Source organism: Glandiceps talaboti, chromosome 22 (genome assembly GCF_964340395.1).
Source record: "Glandiceps talaboti chromosome 22, keGlaTala1.1, whole genome shotgun sequence".
Taxonomy (NCBI): Eukaryota; Metazoa; Hemichordata; class Enteropneusta; family Spengelidae; genus Glandiceps; species Glandiceps talaboti.
Genome location: NC_135570.1, coordinates 5,113,909 through 5,135,321, shown reverse-complemented (window position 1 = coordinate 5,135,321; position 21,413 = coordinate 5,113,909). Strand labels below are relative to the sequence as shown.

At 36.9% G+C, this 21,413-nt stretch overlaps 1 protein-coding gene across 2 annotated transcripts in view; it reads left to right on the top strand.

Annotated features, from left to right (window-relative positions):
- Positions 1 to 21,413, top strand: part of LOC144451985 (paired box protein Pax-5-like) — a 68,755-nt gene that overhangs the window by 862 nt on the left and 46,480 nt on the right. For both annotated transcript variants that reach the window (XM_078142930.1, XM_078142931.1), the window contains exon 2: positions 8,038 to 8,247. In XM_078142930.1, the coding sequence (XP_077999056.1) occupies positions 8,226 to 8,247 (22 nt within the window). In that variant the 5' untranslated portion in view covers positions 8,038 to 8,225. The remainder of the gene's footprint in view (positions 1 to 8,037; positions 8,248 to 21,413) is intronic.

Genomic DNA, 21,413 nt, shown 5'->3' with positions numbered 1-21,413 from the left:
GGCCTGTAAGCGTGGTTTATAGAGATACTGCTAAGGTTGTCTACGAATGGCTGGTTTTGAGTCTCAAAATTGAACTCTGAGTCGATGAGCAAATTTACAAGTCATTTCCGTTAACCTCATTTACTTGATAGGTTATGGTACAAACACGCATATATTCAAAACGTATAATCATGATACAGAATTTATACATGGATCGGGGGGGGGGGGGGTTTAAAGATATTTGAGGCGAAGGAGGTGAATACGATGAATGATCGTGATACTTAAATGATGGTACTTTTAACTACTACTGGTAAGGAGATGTGAATGATTGTACGGGGCCACGGTGTCATTAGACACCGCGGGGGAGGTGTTGAAAATTGTGAATCTTTTTAGGACAAACTAGGGGACGAGTTACACCACGATCATGAATCATGTAAAGTGACATGTTGGAAGGTAGTTGCGTCCATTTTTGCTTCTTACACCCTATAAAGTTGTAAACAAGTAGACAATGGAACAGGGCGGTGTTTTGTACCCGGTCCCCAATTTTACTTGCAAAACGTACGAGTGTTTTGTGTCGCTCCTTTCATCGCTGAAACCTTAGCTTTCAAACACAACAGAATACTGCGAGGTCAGCATGATAAAGTGGTCTCAGGCTACATTTCTTAAAGAGGGTGAAAGGGAAAAAAGATAAATTTTGACAGCGACTGGAGGGCCAGTGTACCTGACTGGTGAACGAAAGTCGCCAGTGATTAAATTGAACCGAACCGGATGTTGAGAGATATCCCCGTACAGAAAGGTCTGATTTCTGCATGAATTCGTCTCAATAGAGAGGGAGTGTGTACGCCTCTCATAAGCATACAAATAGTAACATTTTCTTTTTACACTGACCATATAGAACACGACGGCGTTACTGCGTTTTTATTGTTCACCCTCCCTTTACTTAGTTCCAATTCATTGGCATTCCACAAGTGGCCGTGTCGTGGTTGAAAAACACGGAGATCACTTCTTCTCTTTTCGTTTCTTGGATGGTTCTTATAGAAAGTCATTCACACCCCGACAAAACGATTGTCAAGACTGGGCCAGTTTAAAGTAAATTCCCGTCTGTTTGAGTGACTTTTCTTTAATCTAAGTAGACCATCGACTGTAAATTATTCAGTTGTACACGTTCTCTCAGACGTGTCGCGTCCCGTCGTGCGTACTGAGTATTTACTACAACTTACATCTCAAAACAGACAGACGTCTCGAATTTATGCACATTTCTCGTTTTGTTTTTCAACTATTATTTGTTTATTTGTAGTGAAAACTTTGATTGAAAAATAAGGAAAAATAAGAAAGTTAACTATTTTGCTGAAATTGCGACATATGAAAGATACTATACCCCTTTTCGTACAGACACCTGTTGATTCATGCGATAAACTCAAAGAAATAAGCTGTTCGCTGAGGTCTTTGATTTTAGCCAGACTTTTTTTTTTTTAAAGATTATTTTTCCTGTTTCTGTTGCTATAGTTGATAGTCTTGCTGTAGTTTTTGTTTTTGTTTTTGTTTTTGTTTTTGTTTTTGTTGTTGATGAGAGTAGTGGTAGTGATGATTACAAATTTGACGTTGGGGTGAAATTTGAAGATGGAAGTCGTGTTCATTTCGTAGCTAAGACTGTTCCGTTTGGGTTTCAGCGGTGCATATTGGGACATTCAAAACATTCGGCGGAAAGTTACTAGTATTGTTGATAGTGATTTTGTTTGTCCGATAGATTGGTAGGTGTGTCGTGAGTAGACGATTTCATTATACACGGTAAAAGAGAATATTCGCGTATTTTAGTGCGCGATGTCTTTTTTTGGCATAATCTCAGAACAAAAGTTATGACCAGTAAGCACAGACTTGAGTTTGAAAGAGTCGAACGAATTGACGGCGGTGGTTAGATATATTAAAATAGAGTGTGTTTCTTATTCCCAGAACACTTACATCATATATTGTTGACCATTTTCACTGTGTTGGTTTTTGAGAATTTACCAAAGTTGTTTTTAAGGGAAAGGAGAGTTCACATAACATCGCACCGACTGTAGATTTTACAAAAAAAATACAACTTCGCTATTGTCACAGTCTCCCCCCCTACTATCTTTTCTCCCTTATTATCTTCCAACACAATCTTGTGTACTTAGCTTGTTTAAAAAGTCAGACGTTAACGAAATGTGAACTATTTTAACAAGACAATCAGTTTACCATTTCCAAACTCTACGTGTATCACGTTGCGAAATGTTTCCGACTGTAGTTTGCAAGAATTTCAGAAATGTTTGAAAAAGGATACATTTGTATACTGCAAACTATGTTCAATGTCTGACGCATCCACATACGTTTTGCAATTTTACATTAAGTGGCAAACTAAGTAAATATGTGACGTGCCTTCTTCGATAGTTTACGATGCGGACACAACTCACCTGACGAAGTAATCGATATTATATCGTGACGTCACACAAGCAAAGTCGTGATGATTAGCAATATGCGTGACAACATGTAATATGACTACAGGAAATCGAAACAAAAAATACGATTCACGAACAAAAAACCGGTTCACCTTTTCAACCATATTCAACTATTTATAAGACTGTTTATGAATATTTTAGGGGGGGGGAGAGAGAACATTTGACCGAAGTGTAATACTATAACAATAGACAAAACCTATTTTTTTTTAAATTTTAACTGAGTTTAATTCTTTTAATTTTTTAGACCTCATCTTCTAGTAATTTCTTGCACATAAAAATCATAGTATTAATCTTGAAAAAAAAACTGGCCACAGGCGAAATTTGACTCTAAATACACAAATTAAAATTGACAATTTACAAATGATGTTATCTCTATCCAACTGTTACATACACTCAAAAACACAATCAAACAAAGGCCAATTTGCGATTAAGTTGTATCCGGTAGTCCAACAAGGAAATAGACGGTACTGTTATGCCTTGTCAACTCATCGGAAAATCCCCCGTCGTTCGAAAGTACATGTTTTGTGTTTGCCAATGTCACTAATTACATTTCAAGAAGGGTCCCAACTGTCCGCATATTGTTCCCGGTCCATTTCATCTATACTTTGCCAATCCCAATTTCGGGTGAGTAACCAGTACATGTTAAATATTATTTTTTAAAGATAACAGCTTGATATTAATACAATTATGCTTGTAAGAAAAATATGAAACTTTTTTCCTGTGTCCTGTGTTTGTTCGAACAACTCGAATGATATTTTTTTTATCTTGAAGGCGCCATGTTACTAAATACCGTAAAATGAATCGGTTTGATACTCAGGAGAAAAACGATCGCCAACTAAGCATCAAATTGGTAATAGCGTTTTGTAAATGTGATTCCGATGCTGGCATTGACAATGAATGAACCAACAAACAAATCATGCATGTTATACTCCTTATTGAAATAAACTAGACACAGCTGAGGGCCAATTAAGACGCTATCGATTGGGATGAAACCGTGTGACCCTATTTACGCCTATTCAGTGTTTGCAGAGCTTGTGGCTTTTTTTTCAAATTGAATACCCTCTTAATCCAGCTTTCAAATTGTTCTAATTGTTTTTAGTTAATTTCGTAGACATTCTGTTTTGTTGTTTTGTTGTTGAACAATCCCCTCCGGACATCTTTCAACAGACGCTAAAAACGTTCTAAACTTGACGAATACTGTGGCTCCAAGGATTTAACTGTATAAGTAAAACTGGACAGTTACCAAGAAGATGGTTAAGGGCTGACATAGTTTTAGTGTTTTAGCACCCTTGTCAGCTGGATTGTTTACACTCAAGGAACCAGTTATGCGATTATTACCTTGCGTTTTACCTTGGAAAGGATCAAAGAAAAAAAAAACGGGTTGAAAAAAAAATATTTGTACAACAACACAAAGTGGTTATATCGAAGGAAGTCAAAGTACGAATGAGCCTTTCCTTTCTTCACGGTCTTTGTTTCCAATAGTTGTCTCGGTCGCAAGGCATTCAAGATAAGTGACATCGCCGTGGTTGAATTGAAATACAATATTTAACAAAATAACTTGCAATCATCAAGAGTACGAGTTATGCAACACGTGACGAAGACATGCACTGGGTTATATAGCCAACGAACTCCTGCCAAGCATCGCATAGTTGTCTAAAATCCTAAATTTCAACAACATTTAGTACTTTGAATGTCAGATATGCCGTCCCTTTCAATACTTCAAACCAACGTGTTAATATTTAAGTGGCTGGAATTGTAGGAATTTTAGGGGAGTTCCAACATCTTAAAACTTGCATACTTTCCCAAGTAGAACTTAAACTGAGTACCTATCTCACCCTTGCTTTGCACAATATTCCAGAATAAAACCGTGCATTGGAAAAAAAATCAAACAAACAAACATACTTATATTCAAAATGTATTGTACATTGCTTTAATACAATAATTTATTACATCCTTATTACTATCCATAACATGACAAAATCGCATTACATAATACCTTGTACAAGACAATGTACACATTTCACAGCGTCAAAATACAGTTCTACATTTTTTGGGGGGGGGGGGGAGGTACGATACGTAGGCTGTAGATTCAAATGATATTTTCGGCAGGGGAGGGAGGGGAGATATTCATATCATGAATTTCCTCGGCTTGGTTATATTGCATATGTAAACTCAAGACTTATGTTTCGCCACTTTTTCGACTCTTCTCGAAGAAATTATGACTGTCTGTCCCTTGAAGTTGATAGTTTGAAATTGACAACAATCGTATATCTACCATCGTCGTAAAACCACAGCCTGTTTTACGTCACCGTCCAAGATTTCGTTGCTGCAGCAGAAATAAGTGCTCTGGCTAGCGAGAATGATATCTACCAGTGCCACCCGAGTCTGAAACATACATCCGACACGATTCATTAACACATTTTGAAATATCTCAGAAACAATTTTATTAACAGGGAAACTTAATAGAATTTTGTAGTCTGACGAGACATCGTCAAAATTACAATCAATTCAATATTCCATGCTAAAAGATACTAAAAGCTACCTGGGGAATTATGGGGTGGATTATTAAGCAAGAAATGGTGTCTCAATAAACTTGTATGAGTCATAACCGGCGAATAACTCGTCCACCAAATTAACTACAGATTAAAATTGTTGGCGACGAACGCCAATGAAAGCATTCACTGCAATGTTTTAATGGATTCTTTCACGTGTTCGACTTCAATGGCCAACACAAAAGTCTTTTTGTGGACGCCTTAACAATACTTCACATACAACTCTTTTGGTAAAGCCACGACAAGAAATTATCGAAATTTTGTGGACTCTTTCCAAGTTAGTTTTATAGTTTTTTTTTTCAAACTGAAATGTTAGTTTGCGGAATGTCACCCGGAATGCTTTGGTGAGTGTCAGTTTTTGAGCCGGACTAGAAAGTGCTTTAGAAAAGTGGTCCCATTTGATTGAAGCTATAGGGTTGCACCAGGCAAATACTGTGTTGTCGAGGCTGGCGTATAAAGTAAGTCGTACTAGGCGCCTGTAAACAACACAGCAAACACAAACAAACTGAAAGCACGGAATTAGATGCGAGGAAGGACGCAGCCAAACGTTACCGAAGCGGCGAACCGACTTCAGGTGGTGTTGGGACCTTGCGTAGTCATATCAGATAACACGAGGATCCGTTTACTAAACTTTCCACCTACACATACATTAAAGCCAGCGCAGTGTGAATATGCGAGTAAACACGGTTCTCTGGATGACTTTTGTGTCTTCTTGTAGTCAGCCAAGATCATACATTTTTAACAAAAAGAAAAGCACCGCATGAGTGCGTTCGTATGACCTCAAACCAAGAGGTGAAATATGTGAATGACATTCGAATAGACCAGGGCGAATCGCATCGTTGCGTCCTTTCTATAAAAGACGACTTGCTTGGTTGGTTTTATGTCATATAAAATAGAATACTTTTTGAGTAAAGACGCAAATCATTTTCATCTAGATATGGGAATGTTACCCAGAGTTCATTGCAGAGAGTTCAACGAAACCACTCAGACTAATAAAGAACAACACTTCACACATCCATCTGTACCCTCCTCAACTCTTCATAAGTTTGTTTTCTTTAGACAACAGTATTCTAAAAATACAAAAATAGCTAGAATTCTCCTGTAGCACAAAGAAAAATTGGAGGGAAATGTTCAATTTTGATTATAATGAATGCGTTGTTCCGGTGGCTGAAGCTGCCAGAATATAAATGTGTAATTATTTCGAACTAATAATGTTACTATTTATTGAAAACATACCCGCATCACGCAACCTGGTTAGTTATACATGTATTAATGATGTAGATATGTCGACTAACCTATTACCGATAACATCTGTGTGCGTGTACTGTGTCTGTCTGTCTGTCTGTCTGTCTGTCTGTCTGTCTGTCTGTCTGTCTGTCTGTCTGTCTGTCTGTCTGTCTGTCTGTCTGTCTGTCTGTCTCGTATGTATGTATGTATGTATGTATGTATGTATGTATGTATGTATGTATGTATGTGTGTGTGTGTGTGTATGTATGTCTGTCTGTCTGTATGTATGTATGTATGTATGTATGTATGTATGTATGTATGTATGTATGTATGTATGTATGTATGTATGTATGTATGTATGTATGAAGGTATGTATGTATGTATGTATGTATGTATGTATGTATGTATGTATGTATGTATGTATGTATGTATGTATGTATGTATGTATGTGTGTATGTGTTATGTGTGTATGTATGTATGTATGTATGTATGTATGTATGTATGTATGTCTGCATGTATGTATGTTTGATGTCTGTCTGTCTGTCTGTATGCCTGCCTGTCTGTCTGTCTGTCTGTCTGTCTGTCTGTCTGTCTGGCTGTCTGGCTGCCTGGCTGGCTGGCTGGCTGGCAGTCCACACGACCAGCCTGTCCACACGAGTGAATAAAGAGGGATAATGAATAGTTGGTGGGTGTGATATCGTGGCAGGACAAATTCCAAGATTGGTTTATAACCGAATTAAAATGACGTCGGAGGAACTTCCTTAGTGATGTCTTTAGATAACCCATACAATTTGGTAAAAAATAAATGAACAGTGCCGATGAACGAATATTTGTTTTATAACATATTTATTGAAAGTGTACTTTATCTGTTCTTGAAAATAAAACGAAATAATTATTGAAAATAAAGAATATTAGCAATACGTTTGAACACTTTGGAAATATTATAGGAAATATTTCAACAAGTTATTTGCACAGACCATAGAGGAAGCTTCCATAATTTATATCTATATAAATCTATAGAAATATTGCAAGCTATAATAGTATCGTTCACGGACATTGCCACCTCCAGAACCAAGCAAACAAACTATGAGTCATGAAATATTCGAATTTATTTAAACTAATAAAATGTTCAACTTTAAGTCGTGGAAAATCACATCCGAAAATGTTGTGTCATTTTTTGTTCATCTTCAATCATCTCCAATGCGCGTGTTTATGTTTATAAAGTAAGATGCACTATACTAGTCAAAAGAGTGCTAGTGACATCGGACTTTAATTTCAAAGTGATGTAACAAAACCGGTGATCTTACAAGATGACTTATCTCTTCCCTTATAACACCCACCACTGGTTCAAATTTACAGATGGCCTACTGTGACTTTTGAATTAGTTCTCAGGTATAAAGAGTCAAAAAATCTAACTAGATTGGTGAACATGCAGGCCCGACTTGTACGATAAAAAGGCGGGAAAGTTGACCACTGGGCCAATCAGGGAATAGGTGGTAAGACCCCACTGAATAGCTTCTATGGATATGTAAAGCCAATTTCCCTCAAAAGAGGCGTTTTCACTTTTACTATACGCAAGGTCTCGTATTTTGCATATGTAATCAGGCTATGTATCGGTCATTGTGGGTTAGTGGCAAAACAATTTAGCGGGTCTGTGGAAGTGAAGCGTCACCGTCATTCCCGTTGCGTGGTTTGAGCTACTGGTGAGGAAAGTCCTCTGGTTCTGTTAATTGTTGATTTTTCTTGGTCACTGAGTAGGCACCCTCTCACTTCACTTGTATTTATTTTCTTTATTAATTCAGGACTCAATCAAGCCAACGCTTTGTTACTCCCCAATACTTGAGTCGCGGTTCAGTGGCTTCCTATACAGGAGACGTAGTCAGACGTGCGAAAGAGTGCACCGGAGCAGTCAGTGAACACCGCCTAAACACCGAGGAAACCCACGTGCTACCTTCGCCTTCTACTGAACACAAGTTGACTTCAGTCTACCATGCCTCACTCGGGACGATCGGGTAAGTCGGTTAGTGTTGTTTTGCGTCGAGCAACCAACTGGCATAATCGGCCAGCAGAAGAGTGTATAAACTGTGCCAGTGTTTAGAAACGTACCCACATAGCGTGGAATCCGCCAACCCCTCGGACTATTGTATTTCTCTCTATCTATTCACGAATTATCGCTTTAGGTTTAACCCCAGTGTAGATTGGTACACATCTTAATGAATGGAACAATGTGACAGCCCATGTGTAACGACCAATTTCAACAGCGGTAAACAGTAACTGTTAACTATCAATCCATATAAATATCGGTTGCACTTCAATTCATTACAAATACGCAAAACTAACACTTTAAGTGTCTTCAGTGAAAGTAGTCGTTGGGACCTATCTACTATCACGTCACACGTGTTGCTTTTAGTCCCAGACTACAACTTAATAACAACCCTGTGTTGAAGTTTAACGTAGTGCGATAATGCCTGACATATCCAACGGCAATTGTCAGTCTTATTTGAACTGAAGAGTAGTAGCGAAGTCTGGAGAGCCCGACCACGGTACTTTGAATACAGGGTCTTTCCGCAAACATTCGAAGCTCGTAATCTATCACTTTGAAGGGTTGTTGACAAGATGTATAGTCACTATGCAAAGTATACCGATTCAAGAATGGTGTTCTGTCAACTCACTTTGACATCATCGATGCCAAGAGGAACTCTTTCCCCCTTTACATATATATCAGGGTATTTCAACTAAATAAATACTTAAGATCTATGTTCAAATAACGTCCCGTGCATAACACCTGCCTTACGAATCACTCCAAAATACGATGTCCGCCATAATACAAACGAGTAAATGTTTAGTCAGTCGGGTGACAAGTTTAGACGACATAGGGGTACGTATTTGGTGATCTAGCATGGATCTTTTTAAAACATACACATAGTGTATAAAAAAAGAACAAGGTTTTGATGTAGAGGTCGTGTCATTTTTATATCGGATCGTAGAATGACACTTTCTACTGGTACATCATTATGCATACAGTGTACGCAGTTCCGTCTTCACCCAGTGACCGTATGCATAAATTAACATTCGAAATAACATAGATGTCCAATGCCAAGTTATAGGTGTCCTACGAATTACTCGACCGTGGATGTTTCAAAACTGAGGCAAAGTTGACAATTCTGTACATGTTGGTACCGCTGTACGTAATGTGTGGAGGTAATTATTGTGGTAAATTAAGACAGTAGCTATATTATCTTGTAAAGCCCAAGTGACTGCTCTATTTTACGTTCTACCGTTGACCTCACCCCATTCTACTTCTTGATTTCCATGCGAATACTTATTCACAATAAAAACCTACATATTATGCAGACGCTTTCTTTTCGCTATCACGACTCCACTGACAGTGGATATTTCAGCACTCGTGGGCTAGATTTGGAATGTCCGATATAAAAAAGCTCACGCAACAAGCCAACCATAGAGAAGCAACCAGGCACCTTTCCTTGGCACTACACACCTTCTTTTTTCATCACATTCAATGTAAAACATGGAAAAGTCGTGTGTCTCGCTAATCCTAAATCTTCAACACAAGTCAACGTCCACCCCCTTTAGTTTCTTCTCACTCTCGGTACCAACCCCGAGGCGAGATTAGAGCCCAGAGTGATTTCTACATTGTCCGAGGAAACCAAATCTGCTATAGACGTGTTGGGCGTGTAACAGGCCGTGCTATATTAGGCATTGCTTTCTCGTGCTATGTTACCATGTATTTCACCCCTTACGTGTATAATTATACCGTTCGCAATGGTTGCCACATATATAGTAGCCAAAATAAGTAGTAAGTTGTACGGGTATAGAAAATGAAGCCTTCCATCTGACCCCATTCTTGAACTACCTTCTCTATGAGAAATACTCTTTTTGTCTGCATACAAATCATTGAATAGGGGCTGTGACAACATGTATTGTTGTCCGATGAATTTATCTTTCATTCCTTTGAATTAATGAATCACCAATTTACTTATCAGACAGACAGTCTTGTTTTTCTCTTCAGTTGACAAAATCATTCTTTCACTTTTGCTTATTCTACTGGAAAATATTTTGTTGACTGTGCTTTTGGAGATTGTGAGATATCTCAGCTACGCTTCCATGGTAATACGTTGGATAAGTTTGAGATTTTGCCAAGGTGTTTACACATCACGGTGTTCACTTTACATGTTCGTCTGCTTATTTTCACTCGTGACTTCCAAGTATCAATTTTAACACACCACGGGGGCTAACATAATGCTAAAAGTCTTTGACTTCCCGGCATGCTTTTGATGGCAATCGACATCATTATAACATTATCAATGAAGTATACATAACAGAAAACCTTATATGACCATGGCAACATAAACATTAAACTAAACTTTTCCGACCAAAATTGTTAAGGACCAGCAAACAATTGAGACAGGAGGGAGAGGGAAAATAAAGCCTAAATGACCTTGTAAACAAGATGATTAATAACAAGACCAAGTCTATAAAAGCCATCAGATACAACATTGAAGGCCACTTTCAAAACCCCAAAACCATTAAGTCAGACCACAAAGAATAAACTTGAAAAAAAGAACAATCTCACCAGCAAAACATAAAACAACAACAGATACAAAAACAGTACGCTTGCCAAGATGAAATGAATTCCTAAACAGTCCATGTATATTTCTTGATCGCAATTTCACTTAATACCGTGCACAATTTAAACTATTTTTAACGAGTTGGTAACGTTATATAGGTGTTTGGCAGTGTGTTATTCAGAATTGTTCAACGATTTGGAGGCTACCTCGGAAAATTATATGGTATAAGTGAAATGTAGTTATTCTTGATTTTCCAAGGTTCCAAAAAACCGGAATCTTCTTTAAATTGTTTCCAAACCATTTTGATACCACATGGTTGTAAGTGTAAATCTAACAAGTTTCGAAGAAATACGTGTTTTGCAACCAAACACTTATCTGTTTGTTTATTCGTATATCCTTCTCTCCACGTATTCACATTCTCACTACCAGGCACCGTGACAAACTTCGTAGCCCCAGGAGTGAGGTTTGGAGAGACTACACTATTACTTTTTCAGCTGAACTTTCTTGTCTAGGATTTTCTCTAGATAGCCATGAAACTTCACTTTTTTTATTTTCAAAGAGTAAACACAATAGAAATAACTTTTGTATATCCTTTCGTATATTTTTGTTCAACTCTCAGGAGACCCCCCCCCCCCCCGAGTCAGCTATTGATCGTTAGCGATGTCGACACGATTTACGGAGCCATCTGTTGAAACATATATGCAAATACAAACACCCATAATACCAATGATTGTGCACTCATAAAATAGCCATTACGAACCTTAATATTTTGACAGCAGTGATTGATACCCTTGTCTAACAATATTTACACCCTACCAATGCTTAGTGAATACTGAATTTAAATTTCAAATTACATGTATTTGAATCGAGTGAGTACTCGAGACTTAACACACACACTTTTCACAGGCATCATCGTCTTCTGTGGTAACATTTGGATTGTTCTTAAGCTTGTAAGTGTATCACCAATCTATTTGACATATATTGTTTCAGCATTTACAGCACTTCGCAGGTTAATGTTCATCACTCGCTTTGTTTGGCACATCCACGTAAAAACGGATTAGAAATAACACATTTACACTGTAATGATAGCAAGATCGCAATTCCTTGCTACATTTAGTCTACATTAAAAAAAAAAACACGCAGTTAAACTTACTTCAACAATTCGAAAACAAACGGGCGCCAATGTTTTGACGTCTGCATTTGATGTCTACATGGTAGCACAATAGTTCATTTCATTTAGACAAAATGCAAGAAACTGTATTCATTCAATCTTGTTATCTTAATGTCTAGCATGTGCACTTTCTTATATGTTTATGTGGTTGTATCTAACAAAGCGAGTAAATAGTAACCTGCAATGTGCTGTATCTTGTTGATACATGCAACAAGTTGCCATGGAAACATAGTTTTCACTCTCTCCATCCTCTATACACAGTCTTGAAAAGGTTTTCAAACATATATGTAGATGGTTTGACCCACTTCTCAACTAGGAATCACACATCAACCACATAAGTGCCAAAATCTCACAGCGGTTAGGTATTGTCTGCAGAATTAGGCCTGCTTTACCCCCCAAAAACTGCCAAAATGCTGGTCAATTCCATGGTATTGCCAATCTTTGATTACGGGGATATTATCTGATCTGACTGAACAAAGAAGCTAATTCCTAAAACTACAAACCCTGCAAAATATGGCAGGGAAGGTAGTCCTAAATTGCCACCGACAGATCCCTTCAGTTAAAGTCAGGCATACTTTGGAATAACACTCCTTGATAGAAAGACGTTAGTTTCACATTTGTTCCATGATGTACAAATGTTACCATGGGACATTACCACTATTTGTTACAATGCTTCACACCTGTTTCCAAAATTCATGATTATAATACCCACTTTAATAAAGCTAGCATTGTCTACATCAAACCAGCTCACAATAACTATGCTCTCCGCAAATTAAGTCATAAGGGTGGAAATCTCTGGAATTCGTTAGCTGAACATGTAAAGCAGGCTAAAACTTTTGAACACTTCAAAGGCAATTACAGAGACAAATTTCCTGTCTAACTTTTACCTTGTATATCTGAAGGTATATTGTCACAATGGGTGTATTTTTTATATGTTTTAATGAATTTTAGAATTTGTAATTTGAATTTTGTGTGATTGTCCAATTAATGTATGAGGGCCTCAGTGGAAAGAAGCCGACCCGTCAACGCTTTGAGTTGTTTGTAATACTTATTGAGTTTGACCCTGAATATAGATATTTTATAATTATGATGATGATGATGATGATGATGATGATGATGATGATAATAATAATAATTATAATACAAAGAAACGGAAACATAAGGCAATAACACAAGAGTGATGGCTAGGAAATCACATCAATAAAAACACTCTCTTAGACAACAAACAAGGCGAAAACGGAAAAGTAATATGCTAGTCTTTGGGCTATTTGAATAAGCTAGAAGATGATAGGCGTTCTAATGACGCTAAATTGTTGCATGAGACCGGATGAATATTTATTGTAATAACAAATTAATATGGTTATGGTATTCCTGTAAATATTGAAAATGTTAACACGGTCGTGGGACAATACATTGGTTGAAAACTACAATTCATATTACATTGTTGAAATAAACCTTGTATATTGTATACGAAAGCTAAAAGATGTAACAACAATGTACCAAAACAACACATAAATAGTCCTATACATATTAGTACCAATACACATAATTTTAGACAAATAAGAAAAATTGTGTGGTTCCGGTTACGCTAAATTTTAGGATTGGTGGGGTAGGTAGATTTTTTTAATTTTACCTAGTTCAAGTTTTCCGTTGCAATGGTCGCTGTGTTATTTATTTCTTCCTATCAGATGTACAGCCGTTACAGATTGGAAGAACAGTTTTATAGTGTCTTTTTAAGTTGATGTCACCCACTTTTTCTCGTGAGACTTCACAATTTTTGCGATTTTATATTTTTTTCTCGAATACGAAAAAAAAATTAGGGTCGGCAGTGAAAAGTTAGGTGGGGTCGGGTAACCGGTACCAAAGAATTATTTTTTAGGCCTAATCATAGATAAATATTAGCTTCAAATAAAACCGCTTTGACGTGACTCGATATAATTATGAAAAGGACCTCGGAAGTCAAGTAAGAAGACACTCTCATTCGATGTGTTGAATTCAAAAATGGAAGTTTGTCAGGAATAAAAAATAAAGCATAAAATAACAATTAAAGAACTAAAGGAATATGGGAAATAAATTACGGTAAAGCTATTCAAAACAGAAAAGTGACAAAAACCTTGAAAACCAAAAAACTACACTCAACAGGTATAAACGACAAAAACCGAGCACAAATGTTGTATCATCATACTCCACTTTGCCTGTGAAATCGACAATAAATGTATCGTGAAGAACATTCACATCTAGCCAAACTATAACCTCTTGTGTTGATGTACCTGCCCAATACAAAATACTGACATGTTGGGGAGGGGTTGACAAGGTAATAAACAATGTACCTTTTCTGCAGATATGTTGAAGAGGACGTTGTGGACTTGTGGCAACTGTCTAGTCGAACTGGTCCCTGGTTTTTACCGGACATAGAGAGATTGTCGTTTATATATTCTGTCCTTCCGACCGTGGCAAAATCACCTGTTTTAGTAACCTGGTTGTATTCAGCGCCATGTTTTTGTTATGTTTGCGTTTTACTGTTTTCAATATTTCATATGAATGAATGTTGAAAATATATTAAGAAAAGTAAGTCACCGTTTCTTTGGTTTATGTAGGAATTTCAAGGATTTGATAATTATGTTATGAAGTATAGTTACATTAACCCTAATGAATCGAAACGTAAGAAACACAACAATTGAAATATTCGAGAAACAAACAGTCAAACTACTTTATAGATTGCGGCCCCTTGTCACAAAAAGGGACACTTTATACAAGCGTTGTTTTCGAACGAAGATTTGACAGTGTGTGTATATTTCTGTCTTCACGTTCTACGTGTGCTACTGTGTAAAGTATGTTTAATACAGTGACCACCTGTTTGGTATGGAGTTGGGTGATCTGTGACCAGAAGGTGACAGTATATCTCTAAAGTTAAAGAAAGCATAGTCATAAAGAACTCTTGAAGTGACAGTAAAGTTGATGTAAGTTAACAATTGAGACAACTGTAGAAAACCTGTACTCAGATTAAATCATTGATTGGGCAGTGAACTGTATGTATGTATGTATGTATGTATGTATGTATGTATGTATGTATGTATGTATGTATGTATGTATGTATGTATGTATGTATGTATGTATGTATGTATGTATGTATGTATGTATGTATGTATGTATGTATGTATGTATGTATGTATGTATGTATGTATGTATGTATGTATGTATTATGTATGTGTGTGTGTGTATGTATGTATGTATGTATGTATGTATGTATGTATGTATGTATGTATGTATGTATGTATGTATGTATGTATGTATGTATGTATGTATGTATGTATGTATGTATGTATGTCTCTGTGTGTGTCTCTCTCTCTGTCTGGCTCTCTGTCTTTGTACATGCACAACCATACGTATGTACACTTACTTTGTATGTAGATATACATAAGAATGACTTCAGTTCGTTTGAATTCATGTTATAGTGAACATCGTACGACTCAGTGCCTTACCAGTCAATGGTCATATTAAAATACCACAAAATAATTCACTACATATTTCATGGCAATTGTGTCGAGTCCACTTTAGTTTACAACCAGTTGCCTAGGTTACCTATCAAGTGCTTAGAAACGTCCACTACATTGTCTGAATTTGTTTCTTCAACACATATATCAAGAAATAACAGATATTTATTAAATTCTTTCAAGAAGATTTGCATGCAGTGAGATAATTTATCGAATGGTTGTCTGTATATCATTTTATCTCCGCGTAAATAGCTGTTCTCAAATCAATGCACTTAAATCCGTTGGAATATCATGTATTCAAAGTTATTATTAACATTTGAAATGTCGGGCCTACCCATAAACTTTCCTTCGAAGAAAGCTAGAGGGAGTTATACCAAGACTTTCAGATTTTGCCATTCTCAAATCCAATGCTCGCTTTACACACACTCACTACTAAAGTTTTGCCAAAATAAGAAACAAAAGTCATAATGTGTACGTAAGCTATACTTGCTGAATAGAAAGATCGTCATTTATTACGGATATGATATCGCCAAATCTGCGAGTGGTACGAGAGTATCGTCAGCTACAAGGTTACCGTAATGAACCCTGTCGCGTTCCCAAGTGTTAGTATGTGTTACAGGTGTAATGTTTTGAAGACATTGGAAAGAGGAGATATTACTAGTAAGTTATTTAGGAACGAATACTTGAAAGCTTTTTTTTTTTATTTTATTACTTTCAACAAAAAGTGTCTAGTAATGTGCGCTGTGGTAGACACAATTTCAGTATGAAATGAGATAGTCATAATTGTCGCTGAAATTAGGAAATTCGCAATTCCTCCTGTCCAGATAAGCAGGGTTTGGGATCAGTGTTTTAGTGTTGTTTTAACGATGGTTTTGACAGGATTCGATTAATTGGATACAGGTTACTGGAGACTCTTTCATCCACACCGCTACGCAAACTCGAAGCGTTTTGTTGCTAGCCGGACCTTCACACAAATAGTACTACTGGAAAATTATACCATTTTGGAGTTCGACATCCACAGATAAACCCTTTGTTCGTCAGCTTCGCAACAACAACTCAACAGCGATAAACTTAAGTAGATATCGATGCAAATAAGGGATATTTTCTTCAAATCAACGATATCAGGTTTCCGTCTCACTTCTCCATTTGTACAACAAAGGAAGAAGAAAACCGAGTATTAGTACCGACTACGTTATTTTTAAGGATTACGTCTCTATTTCTAAACCGAACCAACACAGACATTGTCGCAACTTGACGTAGAGTTTCCCTTAGGCGGAAAAACGTCTTATCCATAAGAAGTCGACCATTACTACCGTTAGTGGATACCCTTCCTTTCGAGCATCTCGATCGGCTCGGAACGAATGACACGGGTTATGGACACTTCTATCGGCGCATGATGGTAGTGTGGTCCCGCCAAGGTCAGGGAGTAATTAAAATGATAATAATTGTGCGTAGAATTGTAAGTGGATTAGTGAAAAAGACCTTGTTTAGTCTGCAAATAACTGACAAAGGAAATAAAAATGCGCTCAAAAGAAATTCTAGTTCTGAACAAACTGACTATGTTTAGTCAGTAAGTCGCGGCTTAACCGATTTGTAACGCATCGTTGCAGGCTACCCCATGGTGGGAGTACAACCACTAAAACCCATAACTTGTAAATACAGGTACATAAGACCAAAACCAATTGTGGTACATTCTACACTTTCTAATTATGTGAACCGGGACATTTGACAACATGATGAAAAGTTAATATCCGGATAATGGATCTGGCGTATCTTTTCTCTCAACTGGAGTATGTCAACTTCTCAATTCGGAGTAGAGGGAGTCGATAGGAAGAACATGGAGGCACGAAGGAATACCTCCATGGGAAGACAAAGCACAAGACGCAACCTGCTAATACCAAAATATCAATGCACGAATTGCCTATACCGATAGAGAAATCTTCAGATTTTTTTAAGCTGGATTTTTAATAACTTTATTTTCATATAAATGAATTTATTGAACCTTTCATTAAACATTTTGTTCATGCACTCCTTTACATGAGTATATTTCTAAGGTTGAGCACTTCACGACGAAGAAAAGCAGATACAACAAAGTTAGCCGGCAAATGGACTTATATATTCTGGAAGAAAACAGCCGTGTGTTTTGAAACTCTTAAGTTTAGTGTAGCCAAACTGATATTTTCATGAAATGTCCATCTTAAAAGACGATGAAAAGCGTTTTATTTGTTCAACTGCATAATTGCTGACAATCCCAAGGGTGTGTATAATTGTGTTTCTGCTATTACGAGATTACTGGCGGTGCGTTCTAGTCTTATTTTGAAAGGATGACGGCTCCGCGGTTCTTATAGACGCTCGGGGTGGGCGTTCCATTTTCACCGAGTAAACTTCTTCTGTCGTGTAAAACATGGAAAGTATTTCAGGTTAGACCACATTACAAGACTCAGCTAAAATTGCGCAAAAAAGTCTAATTTCCGCAAAGTTAAAGTTTGTTAATCGCTGACGTTCCGTCTGAGTGACAAGACGATCACATGGGAATAGGGGACCGGGAAAGCTTATATCTTGAGGTGATCTCATTGTTCCAGAGGTAATCATTTATTTAAATATGACATGATCATTCCAAACGCTGGAAGGAGAAGTTGTAGCTTGGTCGATAAATATTTAATACCGCGACTGATGAGAGGACACCGGTAAACTGATACAAGACAGATAGAAGCCCTTATCTGGTGAATACCTCCTACAAGATTTAGCGCAACTGCTAGGGGGAGTTGAAACGGAGAAGTCAGCTTATGCAGCGAAACAAAAGAACAAAAATACACGTCTATTTTCTTCTTTAAATTAGACATATCTAACACATATTTTTCACTGTGTTGAAAATGGTATATTTTATCGTTGAATTTTTTTTGGATTGGGAGATTTGGATGTGGACACAGCTTAATATGAGTTGTCTCTTCGTTGAATTCATAAATTAAGTGTGTCCTCCTTAGCTTTGTTATTAGAAATAACACCAAACTTACAGTTGTCCTTGCCGAGATGCATGGCTTACAAACTACTTGAAATCTACCGACATTGATACAAAGTCGAAAGTTCAATAACATTAAGTTATACGCTGATGTTAGGCTTAAATGTGTGAATTTGACCTGACTCGATGACTCGTCAAGGATTTTATGACTTACAAGTTTTCATCAACTTTACAGTTTTAAAAAAAATGACAATAGCGCGATTAATTTAGTTTTCGCCGTCCTTGTTTAAGTTTGGTTCTAGACAAATATATCTATTAATTTGTTCAATTTACGATTTTCTGCAAAGTTCGTGTAAAAGAATCCAACAACTCATGTCTAAGAAGTTAGATGGTGAAAACAAATAATATGGCTGAATCCTTCACCTAATCAGCTTCTTAGTTTGGTTTCGGAACAAGAAACTGACGCTGTCGGGCAATTATGTTATACTACTCCCCAAAATTACAACAAACGGCTCCGATCAAAAATTCAAAAGCGCCTTTTAAATATTTCACAATAGTTAATGCATTGTCGATGAGAAAATGATCTCCAGGCGGGGATTGCTGTTGCAGGTGAGTTGGTGGTACGGTATACCTAACGGCCAGACGTAGTGTAATATGACATCGAAAAACGGTTTAAAAATTCACGGGCCTTTGTAAGCTAGTGGTAGTACATTGTTTTTGACACAAAAACACGCTCTCTGCAGTTTAAGTACTAATATACGGAAGTAATTAATCCACATATTTCACTGATGAAAATAAACATCTTACAAGATGTATGCTTGATGCACTTCCTCTCTTTCAAAGAAAACCTAAACGCCAGAAAACGCATTATTTTTTGGACAGCAAATGTGTCTGAATACCCTGTTATATCGTGTGTTTGTGGAATATACTCACCCCTTATCAAACACAGCTAATTCCGCGATGGAAAAATTGTCACTTTGTAAGATAATTGAACAGATACAACGCTATCGGAATTATGGCTTTGTTTTAAAGATTAGAACTAGTTTTTCGAAAGTCAACTTGACGGATACAATTCTCTGTATTCCGACTGTGTGCGGCATTTACACTTTACGTTCGATAGACGTTTGTTTCAGTGACATGTTTTATTTCTTGTTCTTTGTCGAAATGTTCTCCATTTAATTACGCAGTAAGAATTACCATGTTTCTTAGCTAAACCAGCCCTGTTAGCTGTACTCAAAGTAATTGTATCAAAATCTTCTCTACGTATGTCTTCTCCGTCTATCAGTAGACAACTCGTAAAAATTTCACCAGTAACAATTTGCCTTGAGCTAGAGAACTTGATTAATGCTGTACCTTACCTGAAAAATACCTCATACAATGTTCTACAATGTTCAAACTTCTATCCGAGTCCTGTATGTGTCAATGTTACCACATCCCCTAGTCAGTTTACTTTCCCACTGTAACCAGGCAAGACAATTTTTGGAAGTTTTTCATAAAAACACTAGAAACTGGACTTTCCATGATTCATAGCGTAAAGATAAGATGGTCGTTCTTTTAAGTTTGCTTTAGAAGACTACGACTCAAGCTAAGATGCAAAAAAATTAAACTTCCAAGTTTTTCCAGCCTCTAATTCTGCTGGATATACCCCGTTGGTTAAGTTGCAAGAATGTAATTATCTGACATTGTAAAACTGTAATTTTGTTTATTTATTTAGGACAAATTAACAATATGAATTATACAGACTGGATTTAATTTTCTCGGTTTGAGAGTGAATTAAAACATATTTTGCCAAGTTCATGTTTCTGAAGTAGATTAAGCCGAGCACTTGTTGGTTAGTTGTCAAAGCAAATTGACACATATAGACCGCTATTGAACGAGTTTAATGTGATTAGTGATAATTACAGTAATTGATATTTGAAATGCGGTGTTACATCATGACGTTTTGTTATCGTGATGTTTGAACCACGGTTGCTCGTGGCTTTGGTTGTCAACGAGTTTGTTGTTGTTGTTGTTGTTGTTGTTGTTGTTGTCTTCGTTGTTGTTGTTGTTGTTGTTGTTGTTGTTGTTGTTGAAAAATGCTGATAGTTCTTTATCTTTGTGATATAGATGGTAGGAATGGTTGAAAGAAAGTCCCATGTTTTGACTTAGAATTCAGAAAAATTACCAAATACAATGCCAATTGGTTCGCAGTAGATCGACCCTGGACCGATGGACCAGTACACTTTCACTACCAACAGTATGAGTGGTAACCTAACCAATAATGGCAGACAGTGTTTCCGAGGTCATAAACAATTTGGCGGTAACAAAACAACGAAAGACATCAACAAGAACAAAGCGTTTGGAAAGTTGAAATAACTGTCAACAACATAGGATTTTAAGAAGCTAACAACAGGCGTAGACCGGTCTTAAGAACCACACATTCTCTCAACCACAAAGAGTATAATTTGTCTTATATGTTGGTCTATCATTGTTGTCCTTTATGAAAAAGAAAGTTTATCAGAGGGTTCACATATCAATGCTCTCTCGGCCTTCATTTCAGTGAAATAAATATTTCATTACATGATACCCAGTCGGATACCTAATACTTCAATTCTCCTGTCCGTTTGAGCATGGACAATTGGTTTGCATTTACTATGAACCAAAATAAGACCTATTCTTCGTAAAAAATGAAACACTCCAAATAAGTACAGATTCGTATCCAACCTCTTTAAAGGTGAATTTGGCGCAAGTCTATCAAAGCTTGCCGCTCAGATAAAAGTGAGCGCGCCGAGTTCATTTCATGTATCATGATGTAGGGTTAGTACTTGTAAAACGACACGTATTAAAACGCAGGTTGATATACCTAACGTAGTCTCATGAAAATTGCAATAAAATAAGCTGGACACTGTGTATAATACAACATACTGGCAAGTTAATTTAATTCACTTTATTGCACTAAAGTAGAAGAGACAATCCAGTAATGACT